Genomic DNA, 20,723 nt, shown 5'->3' with positions numbered 1-20,723 from the left:
TCAGGAATGAAAAACGAAACATTGTGTGTCCTCACTTATAAGTGGGAGCTAAGCTATGAGGATGCAAAGGCATAAGAATGATATGATAGACTTTGGGGACTTGGGGAATCGGTGGGGAGGTGATGAGGGATAAAAGATTACACATTGGTTACAGTGTACGCTGCTCAGGTGATGGGTGCACCAAAATCTCAGAAATCATCACTAAAGAACTTATTCATGTAACCAAACACCACCTGTCCCTCAAAACTTATTGAAATAATAAATAAATAAATAAAAAGCATTCTACAAAAAAGAAACCTTAAAAACTGAGTTCCTAGCCATGATGGGATAAGGGGTTGGACAAGTCTCAATATGTCCCTTCCTTAGTAACATTTAACCAGATTTCTTTCCTAAGGAATAAACAGAAACCAGCTCTGGAAGACAAGAAACAGATGACTCATTGCTTTATCATCTTAAGCCAGTCATCTGAGGCTGTGACTGGACGCTTCCTACTTTTTTTGCAATTTCACAATACATCCCTTGCTAAAAACTGACCACCATCTCCAGACCGGTTTTGGCTGACTGGTGGAGGATACATGGTGATGGTTTTGTGTCCTTTGTTTCATTTTTTGACATCAATGGGCTGAAAACTCCATCTTCAGATCATGCTAATGCCACCATTTTTTGAACATGCAACCCATGAAAGGTGCATGAAGCTCAATTGCACATGTGCATATTTCTCCTTTCATAAATATTCATGACTCTTCCTTTAGCTTATGAAATATGCCTATTTGGCTACCTCGCTCAGCATAAATTCCTGTTCCCTTTACCCCTCCCTCAAAGTGCTTGCTCTCAGCTGCTGCTGGAGGCTTTGCTTCCCAACCTGTGGGATGGCTAGCCTACAGGCTGAAACCCTTTATGAGAAATAAAGCTCTTGTTTTCTTTTTCCTTTTTTTTTTTTTTGAGACGGGGTTTTGCTCTTATTGCCCAGGCTGGAGTGCAATGGCATGATCTCAGCTCACCACAACCTCCACCTCCCGGATTCAAGCAATGCTCCCGCCTCAGCCTCCCAAGTAGCTGAGATTACAAGCGCATGCCACCACGCCCGGCTAATTTTTGTATTTTTAGTAGAGACAGGGTTTCACCATGTTAGTCAGGCTGGTCTCGAACTCCTGACTTTGTAATCTGCCCACCTCGGCCTCCCAAAGTGCTAGGATTACAGGTGTGAGCCACCATGCCCGGCTGAAGCTCTTCTTTTCAAATTTATCCACCTCATCATTTTTAAGTTGGCACAATCCACACCTGGTTATTGCAGCTGTTATAAAAGAAACCAGTTGTCATTTTCATCATTCATCCTGGGAAATTTGTTCGCCAGATCCACCTTTTTTAGTTTCCCTATTACCACAGGTGACAGTATTACTGAAATTTATGCCACTGTGCAACACAGATTTTTTTCTCCACCTTCCATACTGTTCCACAACAACTTCCTTACTGTTCTTTCAACCTCTATTAAGGAGTCCTTCTGAGGCCCTTCATGCATCCATTTCACTGCCCGATCCTGTTGGAGATGCCACAAATTTCTTTTCTAGTTATGTGTTGTGTAATAAAACTATGTCAAACTTAGTGGATTAAAATAACCATTGTAGGTTTTTTTTTTTTTTTTTTTTTTTTTTTTTTTTAGATGGAGTCTCGCTCTGTTGCCCAGGCTGAAGTGGTGCAGTGGTGCAATCTCAGCTCACTGCAACCTCCGCCTCCCGGGTTCAGGCAATTCTTCTGTCTTTGCCTCCCGAGTAGCTGGAATTACAGGCACACGCCACCATGTGCGGCTAATTTTTGTATTTTTAGTAGAGACGGGATTTCACGATGTTGGCCAGGCTGGTCTCGAATTCCTGACCTCAGGCAATCCACCCACCTTGGTCTCCCAAAGTGCTGGGATTACAGGTGTGAGCCACTGTGCCGGCCCATTGTAGTTTTTACATAATTGTGTGTATCAGGAATTTTGGAAGGTTGCTTAGGTGGGCATCAGCTGCGGCTGCTGAGGCTGCAGAATCCACCTCCAGGAATATTTGTTTATTTGCAGATCTGGAATTTTGATGCTCCTTTACCTCAGTTTATTTCCTTGCAGTATCTTGTCTTCTAGGGCCTCTTCCTGTTGCTTAGGTATTTGACAACATGGTGGGCTCACGGTAGTCATACTTCTTCTAAGATGGCTAGTTTCCAAGAGGGAGCTTCATAATAATGAGTTATACAAGAGTGAGAGTTTCAAGAGGCAGGAAGAGAGTTCTAGCCAGTTAGGCTAGTGCTTCTGCCTTATTGTATTTATCAAAGCAATTAGACAGGGCTCACCTAGACTTGAAGAGGGTAGAGAAAGACATTCTGCCTCTTGATACAGTAGTGGCAAGATCATATTGCAATAGAGCATATGGTTAGGAGGTATGATTGTAAACACCTTTGGAAATATGGCAGGCTGAACCGGGATGCAATTTCATTTTTCCCAAATGGATAACCAGTTGGCTCAGTACTATTTATTGAACAGTCCATACTTTCCCATTGATCTGTAATGTCTGCTCTATCATAAATCATGTTTCTAAAGAGTAGTGTTAATTTGTTTTGAATTCTCTTTGTCTAGGCCCATGATTTGCAACTGGGGGCCATTTTGCAGAAGACATTTGGCAATGTCTGGAGAAATGTTTTGTTGTCACAGCAGGTGTGTGTGTTGTGTGTAGGGTGCTACTAACATCCAGTGAGTAGAGGCCAGGGATGCTTTGCACTTAGCAGCATCCCCCAGTGCACAGGACAGCTCCCCACAACAAAGAACTATCTGGCCCTAAATGTCAATGCGGAGCTTGAGGAACTGTGGTCTCTGCCATCAGTATTGCCCTATTATGTTAGCCTTGATATCTGATAGGACAAGTCACCTCACTTTGTTTTTCTTCTTTAAGAATGTCTTATTTTTGGGCCTTTGCATTTTCATATAAATTTTAGAATCAGTTGATCATGTTTCTTATTTTTTTACTTTAGAGATGGGGTCTTGCTTTATTGCCCAGGCTGGTCTCAAACTCCTGGCCTCAAGTGATCCTCTCATCTCAGCTTCCTGAATAGCCAGGACTACAAGTGTAAGCCACTGTGCCTGGCTTGGAATAAGTTTACGATGTTTCATAAAAATTTTTATATTAATATTTTTATTAAATTTTCATTGTAACTATGTATCTTCATGGGGGAAAATTAACATTGTATGATATGGAGTCTTATTCACCAAGCTCCGCACACTGGCAACTACTTGTAATCCCAGCTACTTGGGAGGCTAAACAGAAGGACAGGAGGATTGCTTGAGCCTGAGTTTACGAAAGAATCTTATTCACCAGCATAATATAACTATCAATTTAGTTCTCTTTAATGTCTTTCAATAAAATTTTATAGTTTTCTTTCTTTTTAGGGCGGCACACCGTCTTTTTTTTGCATAAAAATTTTATAATTTTCTTAATAAAAGGCTTGCAAATCCTTTGTGTAAGATGGTTTGTTCTCTTGGCCAGTTGTGAGGCTTTTAAATTAGTTGCTTTCCTCTTTTGAGCCTTAATTTCTCTGAGTGAAAAATGTGGCATTTGAACTGGATCATCTTTAACAGGTGAAACATTACATTATTAAAATATTAGGATTAAATTGCTAACTTTCAATGCCTGAAATGGAAGTACTCCACTGGAGGGAGCTCTTCTGCATTTTTTCTCAGACAAAGTTGTCAGACTGCTGTGAAAATAGATAGCACACCTTCTAATGGTAACTGCAGATATTACTGACAGCAAAGATCTCATCTTCTCAGTGTGGAAGAAAAAAGTGATTTCCTGGTATTTCTTCAATCACAGTTTTGCACATAACAAATTCTGCTTTGGTCTTTGGAAGATAATACTTTTTTCTGGTTATGGAAATATAAGAAGCATCTTTGTGAACTTAGGAGAAAATTTATGGGTCACCCAATTTAATTCCTTCATTTGACAAATAAATAAATTATTATTTAGAGAGACTTATACTTTCCAAGACACATAGACAGTTTGTGAGAAAGCCCGGAATTCAGGTCCAAAAATTTTTATGCCATAGTTGACGGAATGAAGTGGGAGAGTAAACAGAGGGCATTAGTGGTGGGATGGGAGTAGGGATTGTGTTTAGTTTTGAATGAACTGAGAGGTGGGCGATCTGTGAACTCCTGGAATTACATTCAATATCCTACCTGTATGTGAGCATATGTGCACATACACATGCATAAATGCTGTACTTTGTCAAGAAATGGGCATTTGTTGGGATTGTTGACTTGTAGGAAATAAAATTGGACTTTTATAAGCCACCCTTTATTTATAAAGAAAGATGCTTTGGCTATAGAGATTCATTTAGTTTATATTTTGGAATCTTTTGGGAACACCTGCCTTGGTAACTTGATTACCAAACTTTAAGCTATCTCTAACTTAATTTAGTGATTTCCAGAACTCTCTTTTTTTAACTGACCCAAAACTGATGTTTAAAATAGTTATTGGATATTCTTTTCAGAAAAGATGAAATGCAACTTTTCTCCACTAGTCATTCCTTTTCAAATCTATTGTGACTGTTTTTGAAATGTTTCTCTATTTGAAGATGAAAAATTATAGTTTTCCTCAACCTTCAGATGTTCATACTTGGGACATATTCCTGCAAGAAAAGACAGATTAACAAGAGAAAAACAAGCAAGTTTGTTAATGTGTGCAGTGCACATCCCGTGGGAGAAAAATAACTAGATGCAGTGCCTTAGAGTCCCAGCTTATATGGCCTTCAACAAAGAGCAATAAATTTTAGAGAAGCATCAGGACACATGAAAGCAGTTTAAGGCTTCCAAAGGCAGGAAGGTGTGGGAAGGTAAATTTATGGGGAAACTAATAAAGTCTGCTTAGATGCCTCTGGTGCAGTCTCTAAGCTGATAAGCGTTGTAAAGGAGAATTTACATACTGTTTTGAGGCAGGAAAGAGGGAAAGATAGACCTTTTGTCTTTATATTAATAATACTCCTGCTCTTAGGCAAACAGAGGAAAGACAGAGCACTTTTCTGTATCTGCTTCAAATGGCCTTTAGCCCCAAAAAGTTATGTCAAAGAGGAATATTTTGAGGTGACACATTCTGTTTCCTTCAGTACTCTTGTTGGTGAGTCTCCAGATTCACCTTCATATAAACTTCCCTTGAACACTATGGACATTTTATAATTCTTTGTTTCTGCATTTGCTTTGAGATAAAGTCTTTAGTTATTTGTATGATTTTTTCTATGGATAACATGGGTAAGATTTTTAAACTGTTATTTTGGCTTAAGTAAATAAAAAGTCAAAATAAAAGTCAACAACCCACTGCCTTTTATGTCAACGTTAAGAACTAGAGTTCTTACATTGCTTTTGCAGTGCAAGGTAATGCATTGTATCCTTTTCTAACAAGCCTACAGAAAAAGATTATCTGATAAAAAATATGTATTCAATCACCTTTCTGTTCTTTATCAGGTATGGTGTAGAGCAGTTTAAAAAATTAAAATTTATGTAATTATTGTATAAATATTATACAAATTATTGTATAAATTTTCAGGTACACAAAAGTGGAGACTATTGTTAAAATATCTGTGTCTCCCACTGACTGCAGTAATAGAGAATTTCTTCTTGGGTTTTAGATTTCCTCCTTCATCACCCCTGAAACCATATCCAAAGAAGCCCCCATACCGAAAGGATGTTATTAAATTTCCAGAATGGAATGATCCCCCACCAGGCACTTCACAAGAGAACATCCCAGTGAGGCCAGTTGTGATGGTAAGTGCCACGACCGAAAGACGGAGGGGCTGGCAGCAGGCAGAATCATCCATGAACTCCTAGGCTTGGTCTGTCTTTCTGTGGTCCTTTATGAACAATAGTTTAAAGGTACCTTAAAATAAAATCATACCTGCCAACAGCTGGGAGACCAGTAACAAAGAATGACTTTTGCAGTTTTTCACTCTTGCATGTAAATAGTTGTTGTACTGTATTGTTTAGGGCAGCAGTCCCCAACCTTTTTGGCACCAGCGATGGGTTTCGTGGAAGACAATTTCTCCATGGACCAGGGCTGCTGTGGTGGGGGTGGGGGTGGTTTTGGGATGATTCAAGTGCATTACATTTATTGTGCATTTTATTTATATTATTATTACATTTTAATATATAATGAGATAATTATGCTACTCACCACAATGTAGAATCAGTGGGAGCCCTGAGCTTGTTTTCCTTTAACTAGATGGTCCCATCTGAGGATGATGGGAGACAGTGACAGATCATCAGGCATTAGATTCTCATAAGGAGCACACAACTTAGATCCCCCAGATGCACCGTTCACAAAAGGGTTCATGCTCCTTTGAGAATCTAATGCGGCTGATCTGACAGGAGGTGGAACTCAGGCAGTATGTGAACAACAGGGAGCTGCTGTAAATACAGATGAAGCTTCACTCATTTGCCCAACGCTCACCTCCTGCTGTGCAGCCTGGTTCCTTATAGGCTGTGGACTGATACCAGTCCATGGCCTGTGGGTTGAGGACCCCTGGTTCAGGGAATAATAATAAGAAGAAAATGCTACATCTTCAGTACAGATGCAACCATCCATTTTTTTCCTCTGAATATTTTCGATCTATGGTTGGTTGAATCCACAGATGCAGAATCCATAAATATAAAGGGTCAATTGTATATGCCAGCTGTTTTTATATGTTCAGACTGAGCAGGTTTCTGTTAAAACTCTCTTGTAATCCCCTTTTCCCGTACGTTCTATAACTTATTACTCTTCTTCCTCTTTGTCTCTTCCTCCTAACTTTGTTATTATTGCCAGTTGAGGGTAAGAAGGTTAGGGTGTGGAATATTGTGTAATAGCCCCTGACCAAATATATAAACAAAGGTAGATTCTTCTAGTCTTGGAAAACCGAAGCTCATTGTAGAATTGACTGCCTCTTTCTTTCACATTTTTTTCCTTAAAATATCCCCAGTAGAAGACCACCAGGACTGAGGTGTAATGCTAAAAAGCAAACAAGAAAAAAACTTCTGTTCCTTTTGCCATCTTCAGCTGTCCTTATGGAGCCTTTTGCAGATGCCTAAGATTTGGGGGCTACTTTCGAACATTGCACTTACTTGATATTTGCTTATGAAAAATAGACAGTCCTCAAAAGTAATACATTTTAATTCCATTTTCAATAATCAGTCTGTACAGTGTGTGAATTTAGATACGTATCCCTTAATTTTGAATTAATAAAATTTTATTTCACTGCTATTTCACTGATTAGTTGAAACATCCACAGGAAAAATTAGCTAGTTAATGCCATACTTATTGCCATAGCTCTTTTGTAATTCATGAATATTCATTCATAATGTGACCTAGTCTTAAGAATCACTCTTTATTTCTCTGAGGTCCATGTAAAGAAAGTTAGTTTATATTTCTAATTATTATTTTAAATCAAGTTACAAGTAACCAAATCAAAGACATTTCTTATAAAAATCACACCACCTTATATTGAAATATTTATTCTTTCTCTTTCTACCGTTTCTCCTTCCCTCCCTTCTTACATCCCCCCTTCATTAGAATTCTGAGATGTGGTACAAGCGTCACAGTATTGCAATTGGAGAGGTGCCAGCTTGCCGTCTTGTCCACCGCAGACAGCTGACAGAGGCCAATGTAGAAGAGATATGGAAGTCTATGACATTATCATAGTACGTACATTTGATATTAATGAGAAATTTTAGCGATATTCTTTCCTATTTTGCTACTTCTTCACTCTCTGCATATTTAATTTTCTGAAATTATGTATAAAAATCTCAACTTTGCATTATTTGCAGTTGTGATCAGCAAACATAGTTTAACTGAATTCTGGGGATTATCTCCTGCTGTTTACATAATAGTTAAGTTAGGAGTTTAAAAGTTCTTAAGAGTAATAAAACACATAATAGAAAATTTGGTCTCCTAGATACTGATGTACTGTATGTATAAAGTTAACAATCATATACAGCAAAATTTTGTTTCTCATGAAGATATGCTAATAGTAGTTTCTTATCATTGGATAAGTTAGTTTTTATATTGTAGTATTTTTACTTACAAAATTACTTTCTTGTCATTTGGGGTGTTACTAAACCTGTGAGGCAAAATTTTAATAGCAAAAGGATATCTTTTACATTTGTTTTATTGTACTCCATTTCTACCCTTTTTGCCCCACAAAGATTGGGTGCAATGCATGAAAATAAAGCATTATAAAGATTGATTTTTTTGTAGTACCAGGTTTTTGAGTAAATATAATATTAAAGACAGAACTAATTAATATAATTACTTATATTTTAGCTTACAGAAAATTCTTGGCCTGGATTCCTTAGAAGAAGTTTTAGACATCAAACTTGTCAATTCGAAGTTCATCATCCATAATGTGTATAGTGTTAGCAAGCAGGGAGTTGTTATTCTTGATGACAAGTCAAGTAAGTGCATAAATATAATTTTGTTACTTATAGACATAATATATTGGCTGCATAGGTCCAGCAGCTCCTATCTGACCCTTCCCTAAACCTGAATAAGTTTGTTCCTTCATTACATATATTCTTTCTAATACCTTTTAACAAATTGTTTGGAATAAGGGAATGTCATAGGAAGATGAGTATCTAGGAATGAGAGCCTCAGCAAAATCCATCCAGAAGCTAGTTCAGTATTAGCCACCTTGGGCATTAAGTGGTTTCATATTCCCAGGGAAATCTCTGAAAAGTGAGAATATTCAATACATAACTAAGAGTTAGAGTCAGTTTTCAGGTGGGCCCTGGGGTCTGATTGCATTTAGAATTCTCACATTTTTGTTTTGTTTTCTCTGTGTTAGATTTTCTGGAATAGTCTTGGTTCTTTTTAATAAGGTAGTTTTTGAAATGTTGATATTGCTTTAATTTTTTATATTTCCCACCATAGACCAGTTTACAAATCAGAAAAAGCAAACAAACAAACAAACAAAAGAACCATATAACAGCCACCTAACATGGCTTTTGATTTGTAAAAATGTGGTTAGGGTACTGATAGTGGACCACAGTCCCCACACTGATTTTAATCTTTCTGTGGATAAGGACCAGATTTGGATGGGCTCATTGATTTGTTCTTCCTTTAGTGCAAACCCTTGATGCTGGGAATTGGCTGGAACTTGATGATCTTTGGATGTGGGAAGATGGCATAATACTTTTTGACTTTTTAAAAATATGATTAAATTTAGGGCTGGAGGCTCCTGGGAAGCAGACAGAATGTAGCAGAATAGCCTAAGTAGTGGTGAGAGGGGAAGAGGTTTTTCTATGCCATGTTTCCTGACAGGAGCAGAACCTATCTTCAGACCTGAAACACTTCTCCTTTTATAGTCCCTATACGAGGAATGGAGGACAATGCAAGACAAATAAGTTTGTGGTGACTTTATGAGTTTTGAGGTTAATATCAACCTATAAAATTAAGTTCCATAGAATGAGGGGGAGAGTGCAGCCTTTGAAATACATCTAAAATTCTTCCACGTTCTCTGAGTGTAGCAAGTTAATATTTTTAGTTATCAGTTAGATGATCAATCATCTTTCATTTTATTAAGTAAGATCTTAAAAAAGAAGAGAGCATTTTACAAGACTCCGGTTCATTAGATCTAACACAATTCAACAAGTGTCTTCGCAGTTTTACAGAAATAGAGAAGATGAAGTGTCAGCCTGAGTGCTAGCCCATCTCATCAGATGTCTGTGGCAGGGCGTGGAGGGAAGAGATTCTGTACCAAATGGTTCAGCTGGGATTTTTTTGTAGCAATGTTCAGTTACTATTATTTAAAAGTTGTCCTAATACTAATAGCCTAACATTAATATGTCAGTGGAACTTTCTTGGCCTAAAGCATTTTGAAAATGGAAACATGTAAAATGATACTTATATTGGACCTACAGAATTACCCTTTTTGAGGGGCTGGTGGTGTTTGATGAACTTGTTTCACAAATGTGTTTGATGACTAATAATTTTTCTTTTCTTTTTCTTTTTGTAATTCTTAAAATAATTGGTTTGTCTTTTGGTTTGTTTGGAGCAAACTATACATTTTTTCTTTTTACTATAGCTTTAAAAAGGTGCATTGTGTCCTTAGAGAAATCCGTAGGCATGATTTATGTAAGTGCATGTTATAACACTGCTGACAAGGAAAGGTTTCCATCTTTTAAATGTTCTAATAACATAAATTGGTGATTTGTGATTAGCAGATATGGTTCATATTACTTGGGCAAGTAATACATTCTTATGATACCAAGTATGTATATGATTTCTTGAGTTATATGGAATTGAATAAAAATTTTCTTTTTCCTTCAGAAGAACTTCCTCATTGGGTGCTGTCAGCTATGAAGTGTTTGGCAAATTGTAAGTACTAATTATCTGCCAGTTTTGTGAAATTAACAGAAATTAGTGCCCTAAGTTAGAAAAAATTTCTGCTCAATGGCCTGAACATTGATTTGACACCTGTGAGACTGGCTGTTAATTATTTTGGGACTACTGTGCTTTTAGTGATAAATTTTTGACTTAGTGAAAGGACTGCATTCTAGAACAGTTTTAAAGGGATTTAGTACTTCTACTTTCTAGTAGATCCATCCACACTAGTTCTAATTGCTTCATCACAGGATGAAGGATGGTTTGGAAGGAGAAGAACCTGCATGTAGAGAAATGAGAAAGACTGTTTCAGTAATTTGGATGTTAGATGAGAGGGCCTGGACCAGGGTGGTCCCTGTGAGGATTTTTATAGGTATATGAAATCCATTTCATAGGCATGTGATTTCCATATCATTGAATATCATAGGCACTGTAAAGGCATTAGTTGTTATATTATCTCAGAAACACTACCATTCTTCTGGGAATTTTCAGAAGGGTTAACCCAAAGAAGGGATTCTAATGCCTTAACCCAAACAAATAATTTTGATGGAAAGAGTTCTAGTTATTTTGGCTGACTGATAATAGTGATATTTGGTCTGGGGTGCCTTTTGAGTCTCACAGATACCACAACGTAGTAGTTTTTTTTCATTTCTTTTGTACGGGACTAGCATTACAGATATAGGTGTAAATTCCCTTTAAATTCATAAATTAGTAGACCCTAAAATATGGGTTTAACTGGAATTGGTTTTGTTTGAGTATAGAATGAAACTAAAATAACTCTTAAGCTTAATGTGGGGAATCTTAGTGGTAGTATATGGAACATGATCCTATGATTTTGAATAGCCTTTTGAAGATGAATGCTGTTCATTCATTCTATACTATCCTTCTGTATATGAATAGTAACCATTAGTTTGTGTGAAGCCCAAGGTTCTCTGAGTTTAACTGTTAACATTTTCATTGGTTTTTGGTTAAAATTTGGAGCCTCTGAGATGCAGAGTACTATGGTCTTTGCTTGGGGAAGTGCTTGTTATTCTTCCTGCTCAGGCATTTGAAGTCAATGAAATTTAAATTACATCTTTGTCTAGGGTTGACAATGATGAGATAGAGAGTATAAATGAGAAGTTAAACTTCCCATTTCCGAACTGGCAAATCAAGGTTTTAGAAGTTCATCAGGCTGGGCGTGGTGGCTCACGCCTGTAATCCCGGCACTTTGGGAGGCCGAGGCAGGTGGATCACGAGGTCAGGAGATGGAGACCATCCTGGCTAACATGGTGAAACCCTGTCTCTACTAAAAATACAAAAAAACATTAGCTGGGCTTGGTGGCGGGCGCCTGTGGTACCAGCTACTTGGGAGGCTGAGGCAGGAGAATGGCGTGGACCCAAGATCGTGCCACTGCACTCCAGCCTGGGTGACAGAGCAAGACTCCGTCTCAAAAAAAAAAAAAAGAAGTTGATCAGCTAGGAATGAACATGGGAAGCTAGTATAACCCATCTAGCCTGTAATATATTGTAAAATATATAGTAAGATGATTATGATGTTGAATTTTCAATGATTACTGAAATGTAGTAAAGAACATAATTTTCCCTCAAGCAGCATGTGCACCTAAAGCCAAAAAACTTCTGCAGAAAGCTTAGAATAACTGGAATTTCTTATCAATGGAGAGCAAAGATGTGAGGGGTGAATTACTAATCATCTTCATGCGTGTGAGGTGGCGTGATACTAGGTGGCAAGTGCTGGGAAAAGGGAACTTGTCTCATATGTATCAAGTACTATGCTTTATGAGTGGCTGGCATATCTGTAAAGATGTTTGTTTATGTGTCAAACAAATAAAGGTGGCCAAAGGGCAAGGTTAACCTTTTGAGTAACTTTATAAAGTCACTATGTTTTCTGAAATTCCTGTTGACCCTCAGAATCTACTTTGAGTCCACCAAAGTCACGACCTGTTTCTTGTCCGTCCTATCCTTAGTAAGTCCCAATTTGTGTTTCAGTCATCTAAAAGGGAACAGAAAGGATAGGCTGATTGTATGGTATTTTGAAGGCCTATTGCCTCCTTTTCTGAAGGAGGTGCTGCTCACCTCTTTCTCTTCAGGCCCATCTGTGTTTATTGTCACACCCGTGTGCACATGGGCCTGTATACATTCATTGTTGGCCAGCCTCAATGCTGGCTACATAAATGCAAAACCAAGTTAACTGTATTTTTCTTCTTTGCGCATGTCCAGGATTCAATAAAAAATAGACACAAAAAAGTCAAAGCATTTCTTTTCCAGAATCAGTCAGGAATAACATTTATAAAAAAAAATTTAAATATTATTAAAGTTCAAGATGACTGCAAAAGAAAAGGTCATAAAATATGGCTTCCTCTCATAGGGCTCACCATGCACTGTTTTTTGTTTTTAGGGAAACCTTTAAAAGTTTTTTGCATATTTTTAAGAAGGATGCAACTGCTTAGAATGAACCACATACTTATCCTGACAGGGAGTAATTCTAGGCAATGTGTATTGCTTGCTGAGACATATCAACCTAATTATTTTAATTGATTAGGCTTGGGATATGTCAGAGCAGGAGGCAAGCAAAATGGCAGCTACCTTTGCTGCTGGATTCATGCTGTGCCACACGCATAGATATTTCACAATTTTCATTATTTTAGCCAATCAAATTATTTTATAAGAAGATAACAGAATATTGAAAGGTAAGAGAGTCTTTAAGGAGGCCGAAGAGGCCATTTGATCATGTCACAGTGACCTTGAAATGTAAAGACCCAGAATGCTTTACTGTCCTTTTTAGCTTGATCCCCTTTCTTTAGTTATAGAGATTCTGTAGGAAGAATTTCCTTTCAATTTATCTTGGCTGCTGCTTTTGTTCCTCTGGGGGTAGAGGTCTATTTGGGTACAGTTGTTTAGTCTTCTGCTGAGCCAGAACTAGGCAATGAGGATGTGGTCCTTTCTTCCATGCTGTAATGGAAATAGAGAAGGCTGGCTACACTGTTCCTCATGGGACGACTTGCTATTTTCCTCAAGGTACAGGCAGCTCCAGTTCATCTCTCAACTTGGCAGTGTAAATGTGTGGTCTGTGGATGGATTGGTGGAGCAGTTGTTGCCAACTCTGTAGAGAACATTTCTTGTTCCTCTTTGGGCCAGACACAAGTGGATGTTTTCGTTGCTTGTTGCTGGAGTAGGTTATGGTTGGGAGCAGGCTGTTTCAGGGTTTCAATGGTTGCTTCAACTTTGCAGTATGACTTTGCTTGATAAACTGTCTTTTGATGGTTGGTCAGTGATCAAATAAACAGTTTATAATCAGAGTGAATTAAGACAAAATATAAAATTCCCCTTTAAGGATTTTTTTTAAGTTTAAATATGTATTAGTCTGAAATAGAGGCAGAAATTGATTATTTTGCTCAACTCTATGACTGTAGGATTTTATAATAAAACAAGGATGAAATAATGAAAATCTTTAAAAATTGCTTTATACCTTGTCTGTTACATATGTGAGCTATTGTTATCTTGGTCAACTTTATTAAGACTAGGATAATGTTGAGTATTTCAAAGAAAATTATTGTTTACATTTAATAAAAATGCCTTTCAGAAGAATGTTTTTTTCTTGAAGGTTTCTTTTAAAATGGAAGTAAGCCAGTGATTTTCTTCATTGTTTTATAATAGATTTCAATTCAGACATAAAGCATATTTGTGTAGGCAAAATGTAAAATGTCTATTTAATTAATATCAATGTAGAATGCCTAATTAATGTCAATTTTCCCCATAAAAACTTTTCTGTATATGTCAAATATCTGAATATCTGTACATGCCACACATATTCACAGAGAATAATACTTAGAGGTAATTACTCCATTAATATTTCTCTTTCACTCTCTTTTTGAAAATAGGGCCCAACTGTTCTGATTTGAAGCAGCCTACGTACTTGGGATTTGAAAAAGATGTCTTTAAGACCATAGCGGATTACTATGGTCACTTGAAAGAACCTCTGCTTACATTTCATCTTTTTGATGCTTTTGTCAGTGTACTGGGTAAGTTGGAATATAATGAACATATATCTACATCACTGATATTGAATCATTTCATTTTTCACCATTTTGAGACTTCCATTAGCCAAAGCTCATGCCATTTTAAAAATAAAAACTGATAGAGTATTTGGCATAGCTAGAGTCTTGCTCTGTTGCTCTGCGAAGAAGTAAAAGAAAGTGGTTAAGCTCTATTAAGAAACTCAAAGCAAGGACCAGTAGTTTTTGTTTCTTAAGAAAGAATATAGTATGTTGTATGTTATTTTTATTCAAAAGACTGTAACTTTATTGGCAGAGGAGAATGTAAGTTTGACATTTACTATTCCTGGCTAAATCTATTATTCTGGCTATGACTTCATGAATAGTCAAGTGTGGGAGGTGTATTTTCATTTAGAAATCTAATTTCTTTTTATAGAAGAAACAGGTTTTTTGTAGGACTTTGTAATTTGAGACATATGAAATAAATATAGTGACTTTATCATTAATTAAAACATGTAGCTATTCCTCGTATAAATTTATACTTCAGAATTTACACTGAAAGGAACATGGTAGAAAGGAAAAAAATCAACATTATTGTTATAGTTCATTCTTATATTCCTTTATTCTTGGAAATCAGATTTTCTTGTTCTTGTAATTGTTCATTAAGTATTATTGTTTTCTTGTCAAAAGAGCTTTAAGGACGAAATTATTGTGTGGGTATCATATTCTATTAGGTAAAGTTGTAGGAATTAGCATACTTTTGTTTTTGAATGTTGTTGGGTTTAACCGCCTTTCCCTTTCCCTTCTTTTCCCTTGCTTACTTTTCCTCCTCCTCCTTCCCTATGTCATTCTTTCATTTTGGAAACTATGGATGCTGCCATTGTATTGTAACAAAGTATCAGCAATATGTGAATAAGTTACCTGATCTCATGAGAAATACTTTGGATTTTATGCTTTTATAGATTTCCTGATAATAACAAAATACAACAATTATCAATCATGTAAATAAGAGTCAGTGTTTTCCCACAGAACAACATTGGAACAAATTAAAAGATTAGGCCTAGTACTGGGTTTTGAGACTACTGGATCTTCTTTGTATTTTGGCTGCAACTAAGGAGAATTGGGGGCCCATGGACTTGTGATCATCATGGCTAATGATGAATATTTGCTGTTGCTTAGTATGCTTACGGACTAATTGGGTAGATTCCTATTACAGCAACTGTATTAGGAATTGCATTGCTATGGAGAAATACCTGAGACTCGGTAATGTATAAAGAAAAGAGGTTTAATTGGCTCATGGTTCTGCAGACTGTTCAAGAAGCATGGCAGTGTCTGCCTCTGGGGAGTCCAAAGGGAGCTTTTACTCATGGCAGGAGGCAAAACGGGTGCAGGCATCTTACATGGCAGGAGCAGGACCAAAAGGATTAGGGGAGGTGCTACACACTTTAAAATAACTAGATCTTGGGAGAACTCACAGTTGCAACAGTGTCACCAAGGGGGATGGTGCTAAGCCATCAGAAACTGCCCCCACGATCCAATCACCTCCCAACATGCCCCACCTCGAACACTGGAGATTACCTTTCAACAGGAGATTTGGGCAGGGATGCAGATCCAAACCATACCAGCCACTTACTGCCTTTATGCCACTGGTAAAATAAGAGTCCTAAAGATTGTATTAAAAATAACTTCTTAGATTTCATTCTCATTTTCTATTTTTATAATGTTCTATATTAAAAGTATCTGTTTTGGAAACTTTTTCAAAAACAAATTCCAATTTGTATCAGTTATATTTACGATGTCACTGCTCTGTTTTATCACAATTATTCATTTTGATCTCAGCTAGAAATGAAAGCTGACTGTTTCTAAATTAGTATCAGAGTCAGCTGCCCTCTAATATATCATCTTTAGAGGCTTCAGGGTGGTAAAGGATGGGCAGATTGGGGGAATTTATTGCCTTTAGGTATCAGCAGGAATGCACTAATGCATATGGATGGTAATACATTAACCTTGCCTCATCCAGTCCTTGCCTCAAGTGAATATATTTGAGATATCTTACATCGAAAACTATTTTCTTAGATCCTTACATAGTGGAAGAAGAAAGAAGAAGGCCTTCTAGATACGGAAGACCACAGTTTGTTTATATGTTTAACAAAGATTATCTAACATAGCAATCCTGTTAGAGTCTGTGGAAAAAGGTAAATATCTAGATATGTACGTTGGATCCCAGTGGGGTTGATCCATCCTTTAAACCTTTTACTTTGATTGGAATAGGATATCATTAAAGTATTTTAAAGCAAATAATAAGTCTACTTTGTGTAGAAGCTAAAAATTCTACAGTGTTTTCAATGGAAGTGATGTTCAGCTTAGTTAATGAACTTCTTTTGAGGTTTCTTCCTTTGCTTGTGGCATGGTTGGGCTTGGTGGCAAATCTGTATGAAAGCAGTTAGTCATCACTGATACATGAGATATGACATCTAAAGATTCTTTAAAAAAGACTTGGCAGTTTTGGAGATGAAAGACTTATTTGTCACTTATATTAAAAAAATTATTTAATTTGGCCCAGCTGTCTGACCTGCCAGTCAGTTTGACTCCATTTTAATTGATCTTCATTTCCAAATAGCAATTCCTTGTAGTGAGGTCAGAGCTCATCTGACTCTTGAATGGGGTGATTGAGATAGAGTAGCATTCTTTACTCACACTCCATACCCAACCTAGAGTCCGTTGAGATGTGTAGCATGCAATAATTTGGCATATTGAGGAAAAGAGAGAGGCAGATAGGAAGCAGAAAGGGCTACAGGAGCAGGGTAGACTGTTTTGGAAAATTGAGTGACTTGTAGGCCGTATAATCTGAGAACCCACACTGTTCATCTGTAGGCCAAATATGGCCCACATAAATTCACCATGAAAACGTCTGATTTGACCTGTGTTTTTAAAAAGAGAATTCAATTAAATCACCAATCCTTAAGAAATAGGAGATTCACATCAGAATTCATATTTCTGTTTTTTTTTTTTTTTTTTTTAAATTTAGAAGATCTGGCAGCCCTGGGCTTGAATTTTTGGTGATACAAACTGCTGGAGCTGCATAGTTAGTGCTTCCACTAGAAGCAGCAAGTGTTTAAGGAGTGTGAACTCCAATTTGCCAAATCTCTAATACTCCTCATTGCTTCTCAGACTCTGAAGCCAAGTTCACCTGACTCTCTTCAGTTATTTATTTCATTTGTCTGCTCCCATAGGCAGTTGAGCTTGCAACTCCTGGTTTATTTGTTAGGAGGCTGGAATACTGAGATAATAGCTCTTTGCTGTTCCCTTTCTCCTAAATGTTAAATATAGAAAATGCCATAGACATTCACTAGATTGATTATGCACTGGTTCGTTTAACTCAATAGGTTGAGATCTTCTCCTGTGATTTTTAACCTAGAAACATCCTTAAGGTTAGGGTTTCCATTCATTAGTTCTTTTGTCTAGTGACTTTAAGGAGACCCTCTGGAGCAGTGAAATCTTTGCCTTATTACCTCTCTGCCCTTATGTTCTTCAAGTTATGTCAGGGTCCCTATCCCATGGTAATTCTTAAGGGAAAACAATTTTTTTTTTTTTTTTTTGCAGAGAGTGCTAAGTTTGTGTGCTTGACCAGACAGAGGGCTCTTGCCCATGTTAGTCCAAAGTTCTTGCCAATGGTGCTATCTGCTCTCAGAGCCCAGGGCTTATGGCCGGAGTTTTTTTTTTTTTTTTCTCTTGAGATGGAGTTTCGCTCTTGTTGCCCAGGCTGGAATGCAATGGCACGATCTCGGCTCACCGCAACCTCCATCTTCTGGATTCAAGTGATTCTTTTGCCTCAGCCTCCTGAGTAGCTGGGATTACAGGCATGCACCACCATGCCCAGCTAATTTTGTATTGGCTGGAGCTTTTAAAGATGCAGATGGGCCAAGGTAAGGATGTTGAATTACCTCAAAACATAATGATTGCTGCCTACCGTGATTGTCAGAATAAAGTGGAGTTAGGTACTCATTAAAGGTGGAAATTTAGGGAAATGCCTAGGTATTACCTGGCTGTAACTAAATACACAAGCTATTTATTTATTTATTTATTTTTTGTTTATTTATTTATTTATTTATTTTGAGACAGAGTCTCGCTCTGTTGCCCAGGCTGGAGTGCAGTGGCACAGTCTCGGCTCACTGCAAGCTCCCCCTCCTGGGTTCACGCCATTCTCCTGCCTCAGCCTCTCGAGTAGCTGGGACTACAGGTGCCCACCACCACGCCCAGCTAATTTTTTGTATTTTTAGTAGAGACGGGGTTTCACTGTGTTAGCCAGGATAGTCTCAATCTCCTGACCTCGTGATCCGCCCGCCTCGGCCTCCCAAAATGCTGGGATTACAGGTGTGAGCCACTGTGCCCGGCCTATTTATTTTTATTTTTAAAGAGCATTTGGAATGATTTATTTCCAAGATTCATGATTGCAGATAATGTGTGGTCAGCAAGTGGTCACAAAGGAAGTCCGCTGTATGTGTCTGACTTGGAAGGAAAAAACACTGATAGGGCAGTGGGTTCTTTGGCTTCCTCATTCAGACCGTGCATGCCAGTGCTTCTCTTTCCTCCTTCTTGGCCCTTGCTTGGTGTCTAGGCAGATTAAATTCTTAGAAGGGTACTGGTCACCCAGAGATTGCAGATGTGCAAAAGTTGGCTTTTAAAGTTTAGTGTCCCATAATTGGATTTTCCACTGCTGCAGACTCTACTGCATGCCACTCTCTGCCATTTGCCTATGCCTGTCCAAAGTTGCCTCTTCTGCATTTTCCTTGGTAGTAGCTTTAAGTCTCTGTCTCACACACCCAACATTGTGCTTCCTGGATTTGTGGGTATAATTTGCGAGTGTAAAGGGGTGCCCTTTACTATCTATTTCTGAGGCATAGTTTCAAATAAAATGGTATTTTATAGCCTGCATTAATGGGAAATTATTTTCAATTAGGATTCTGAGTAATTTACACATAATGTTTATAAAGTGAAGGAAAAATGTCAAGCATTTCACTAACAAATGAAAGCAAAGCTCACAAGACTCTGCCAGAAATGAATTCCAAGAACACTTTCTTTACCATTTCTCCTTTCAGCTCACAAATCTACAGGCTGGTGATTTAGCCTGGGCGGCTCTTCAGGTCTCAGCTGGGCTCACTCCCAGGACTGCAGGCTGTTGTTAGGGGCCTCCCAGGTCTGGAGGTTGGCTGGGGTGACTCAGTTCTGCTCCACATGTCTGCCTCCAGCAGGCCAACCCTGGCATGTTCTCACGGTGAAGGCCGAGCTTCTATTGGAGTACTTGCCTACAGCTGCTCTTTTTTCCCAAGCCTCCAGCGTAGCTTTCTTGTGTGCTTCCCAAGTCCACTTCACAGTTTCTCCACAAGAATCCAGTCATTTTACATGGAGTAGAGAGACAGTCTTGTAGATCCTCTCCTTGGCCAGAGGAAGTCACCAGAGTAAGGAAGGAGAGAAGAGGCAAGGAAGGCAGCAGGGCCAGCTCCTCTTGTTAAAGTCTGAACACTAACTGAACAGTACCTACCATAGAGAAGGCAGGAGAGTAACTTCAGGGGTAAGGAGTCCAGGCTCTAGAGAGAAGCAGACGTGGATTCCAGTCCTGGCTTCTGCACTCACTGTGGGCAAGTTATTTATCCCCTAGCCTCAGATTCCTCAGAAGTGAAATGGGATAATGCTATTAACTGTTGCCTTAAGGCCTTTGTGAAGTTCAGATACACACAAAGAGCTTGGCACAGCAGCTGGCACACAGCAGGCACTCAAGGAAATGATTGTGGTAGTACTTAGGTGAGGGCATAATGCAGGTTTTAAAATGAATCCCCCAGCCTGTGGCTTATTCTGCTGGACAGGGACAGACATTTCCCCTGACTTCACTTCCAGAAGTCCACCGGCCACTTGCCTCAGTCTCCTGTCCCCAACACCACCACAGCCCCCTAAAATTCCAGACCTGGATGCTGCATTATCCCCACAGCTGTGGAGGTCTCCATTCCCCAGGCTGGCTTATATAAAGTGGCGCCAGGGACCCAGCCTAGAGGCACCCCTGCTAGTTTGCCAGTGGTCCCTGGTGGTCAAATGTCCAAGGCCCTGGGTGCTGAGCACTTGGGAGGCCATGGGCCCTTGAAGCAAGGCCTGTGCTGGGCACTGCAGAAGGCAGAGGCCAGGTCGGGAGTAGCCACTGCTGTCCAGCTCTGGTCTTGTGGGGCCAGATGCACCCATGGCTCTTAGGCAGTAGCTGGATATTCGCAAAGTTCCGTGTGGCCGCTGGGCCTGACTTCGCAGAGGGGGCGCTCTGGCCAGATGGGTGGAGGCTGCAGGATTTGGGGCTGAGTGGGACCAGGCTCCA

At 38.6% G+C, this 20,723-nt stretch overlaps 1 protein-coding gene across 3 annotated transcripts in view; it reads left to right on the top strand.

The window, feature by feature from the left end:
* Nucleotides 1-20,723, top strand: part of DEPDC1B (DEP domain containing 1B) — a 112,823-nt gene that overhangs the window by 49,735 nt on the left and 42,365 nt on the right. For all 3 annotated transcript variants that reach the window (XM_003265969.4, XM_003265968.4, XM_012497109.2), the window contains 5 exons: nt 5,647-5,782; nt 7,563-7,690; nt 8,313-8,443; nt 10,317-10,364; nt 14,252-14,392. In XM_003265969.4, coding sequence (XP_003266017.2) covers nt 5,647-5,782; nt 7,563-7,690; nt 8,313-8,443; nt 10,317-10,364; nt 14,252-14,392 — 584 coding nt within the window. The remainder of the gene's footprint in view (nt 1-5,646; nt 5,783-7,562; nt 7,691-8,312; nt 8,444-10,316; nt 10,365-14,251; nt 14,393-20,723) is intronic.

Source organism: Nomascus leucogenys, chromosome 18 (genome assembly GCF_006542625.1).
Source record: "Nomascus leucogenys isolate Asia chromosome 18, Asia_NLE_v1, whole genome shotgun sequence".
In the NCBI taxonomy this organism is placed as follows: Eukaryota; Metazoa; Chordata; class Mammalia; order Primates; family Hylobatidae; genus Nomascus; species Nomascus leucogenys.
This window is presented reverse-complemented; position numbering and strand designations above follow the sequence as displayed.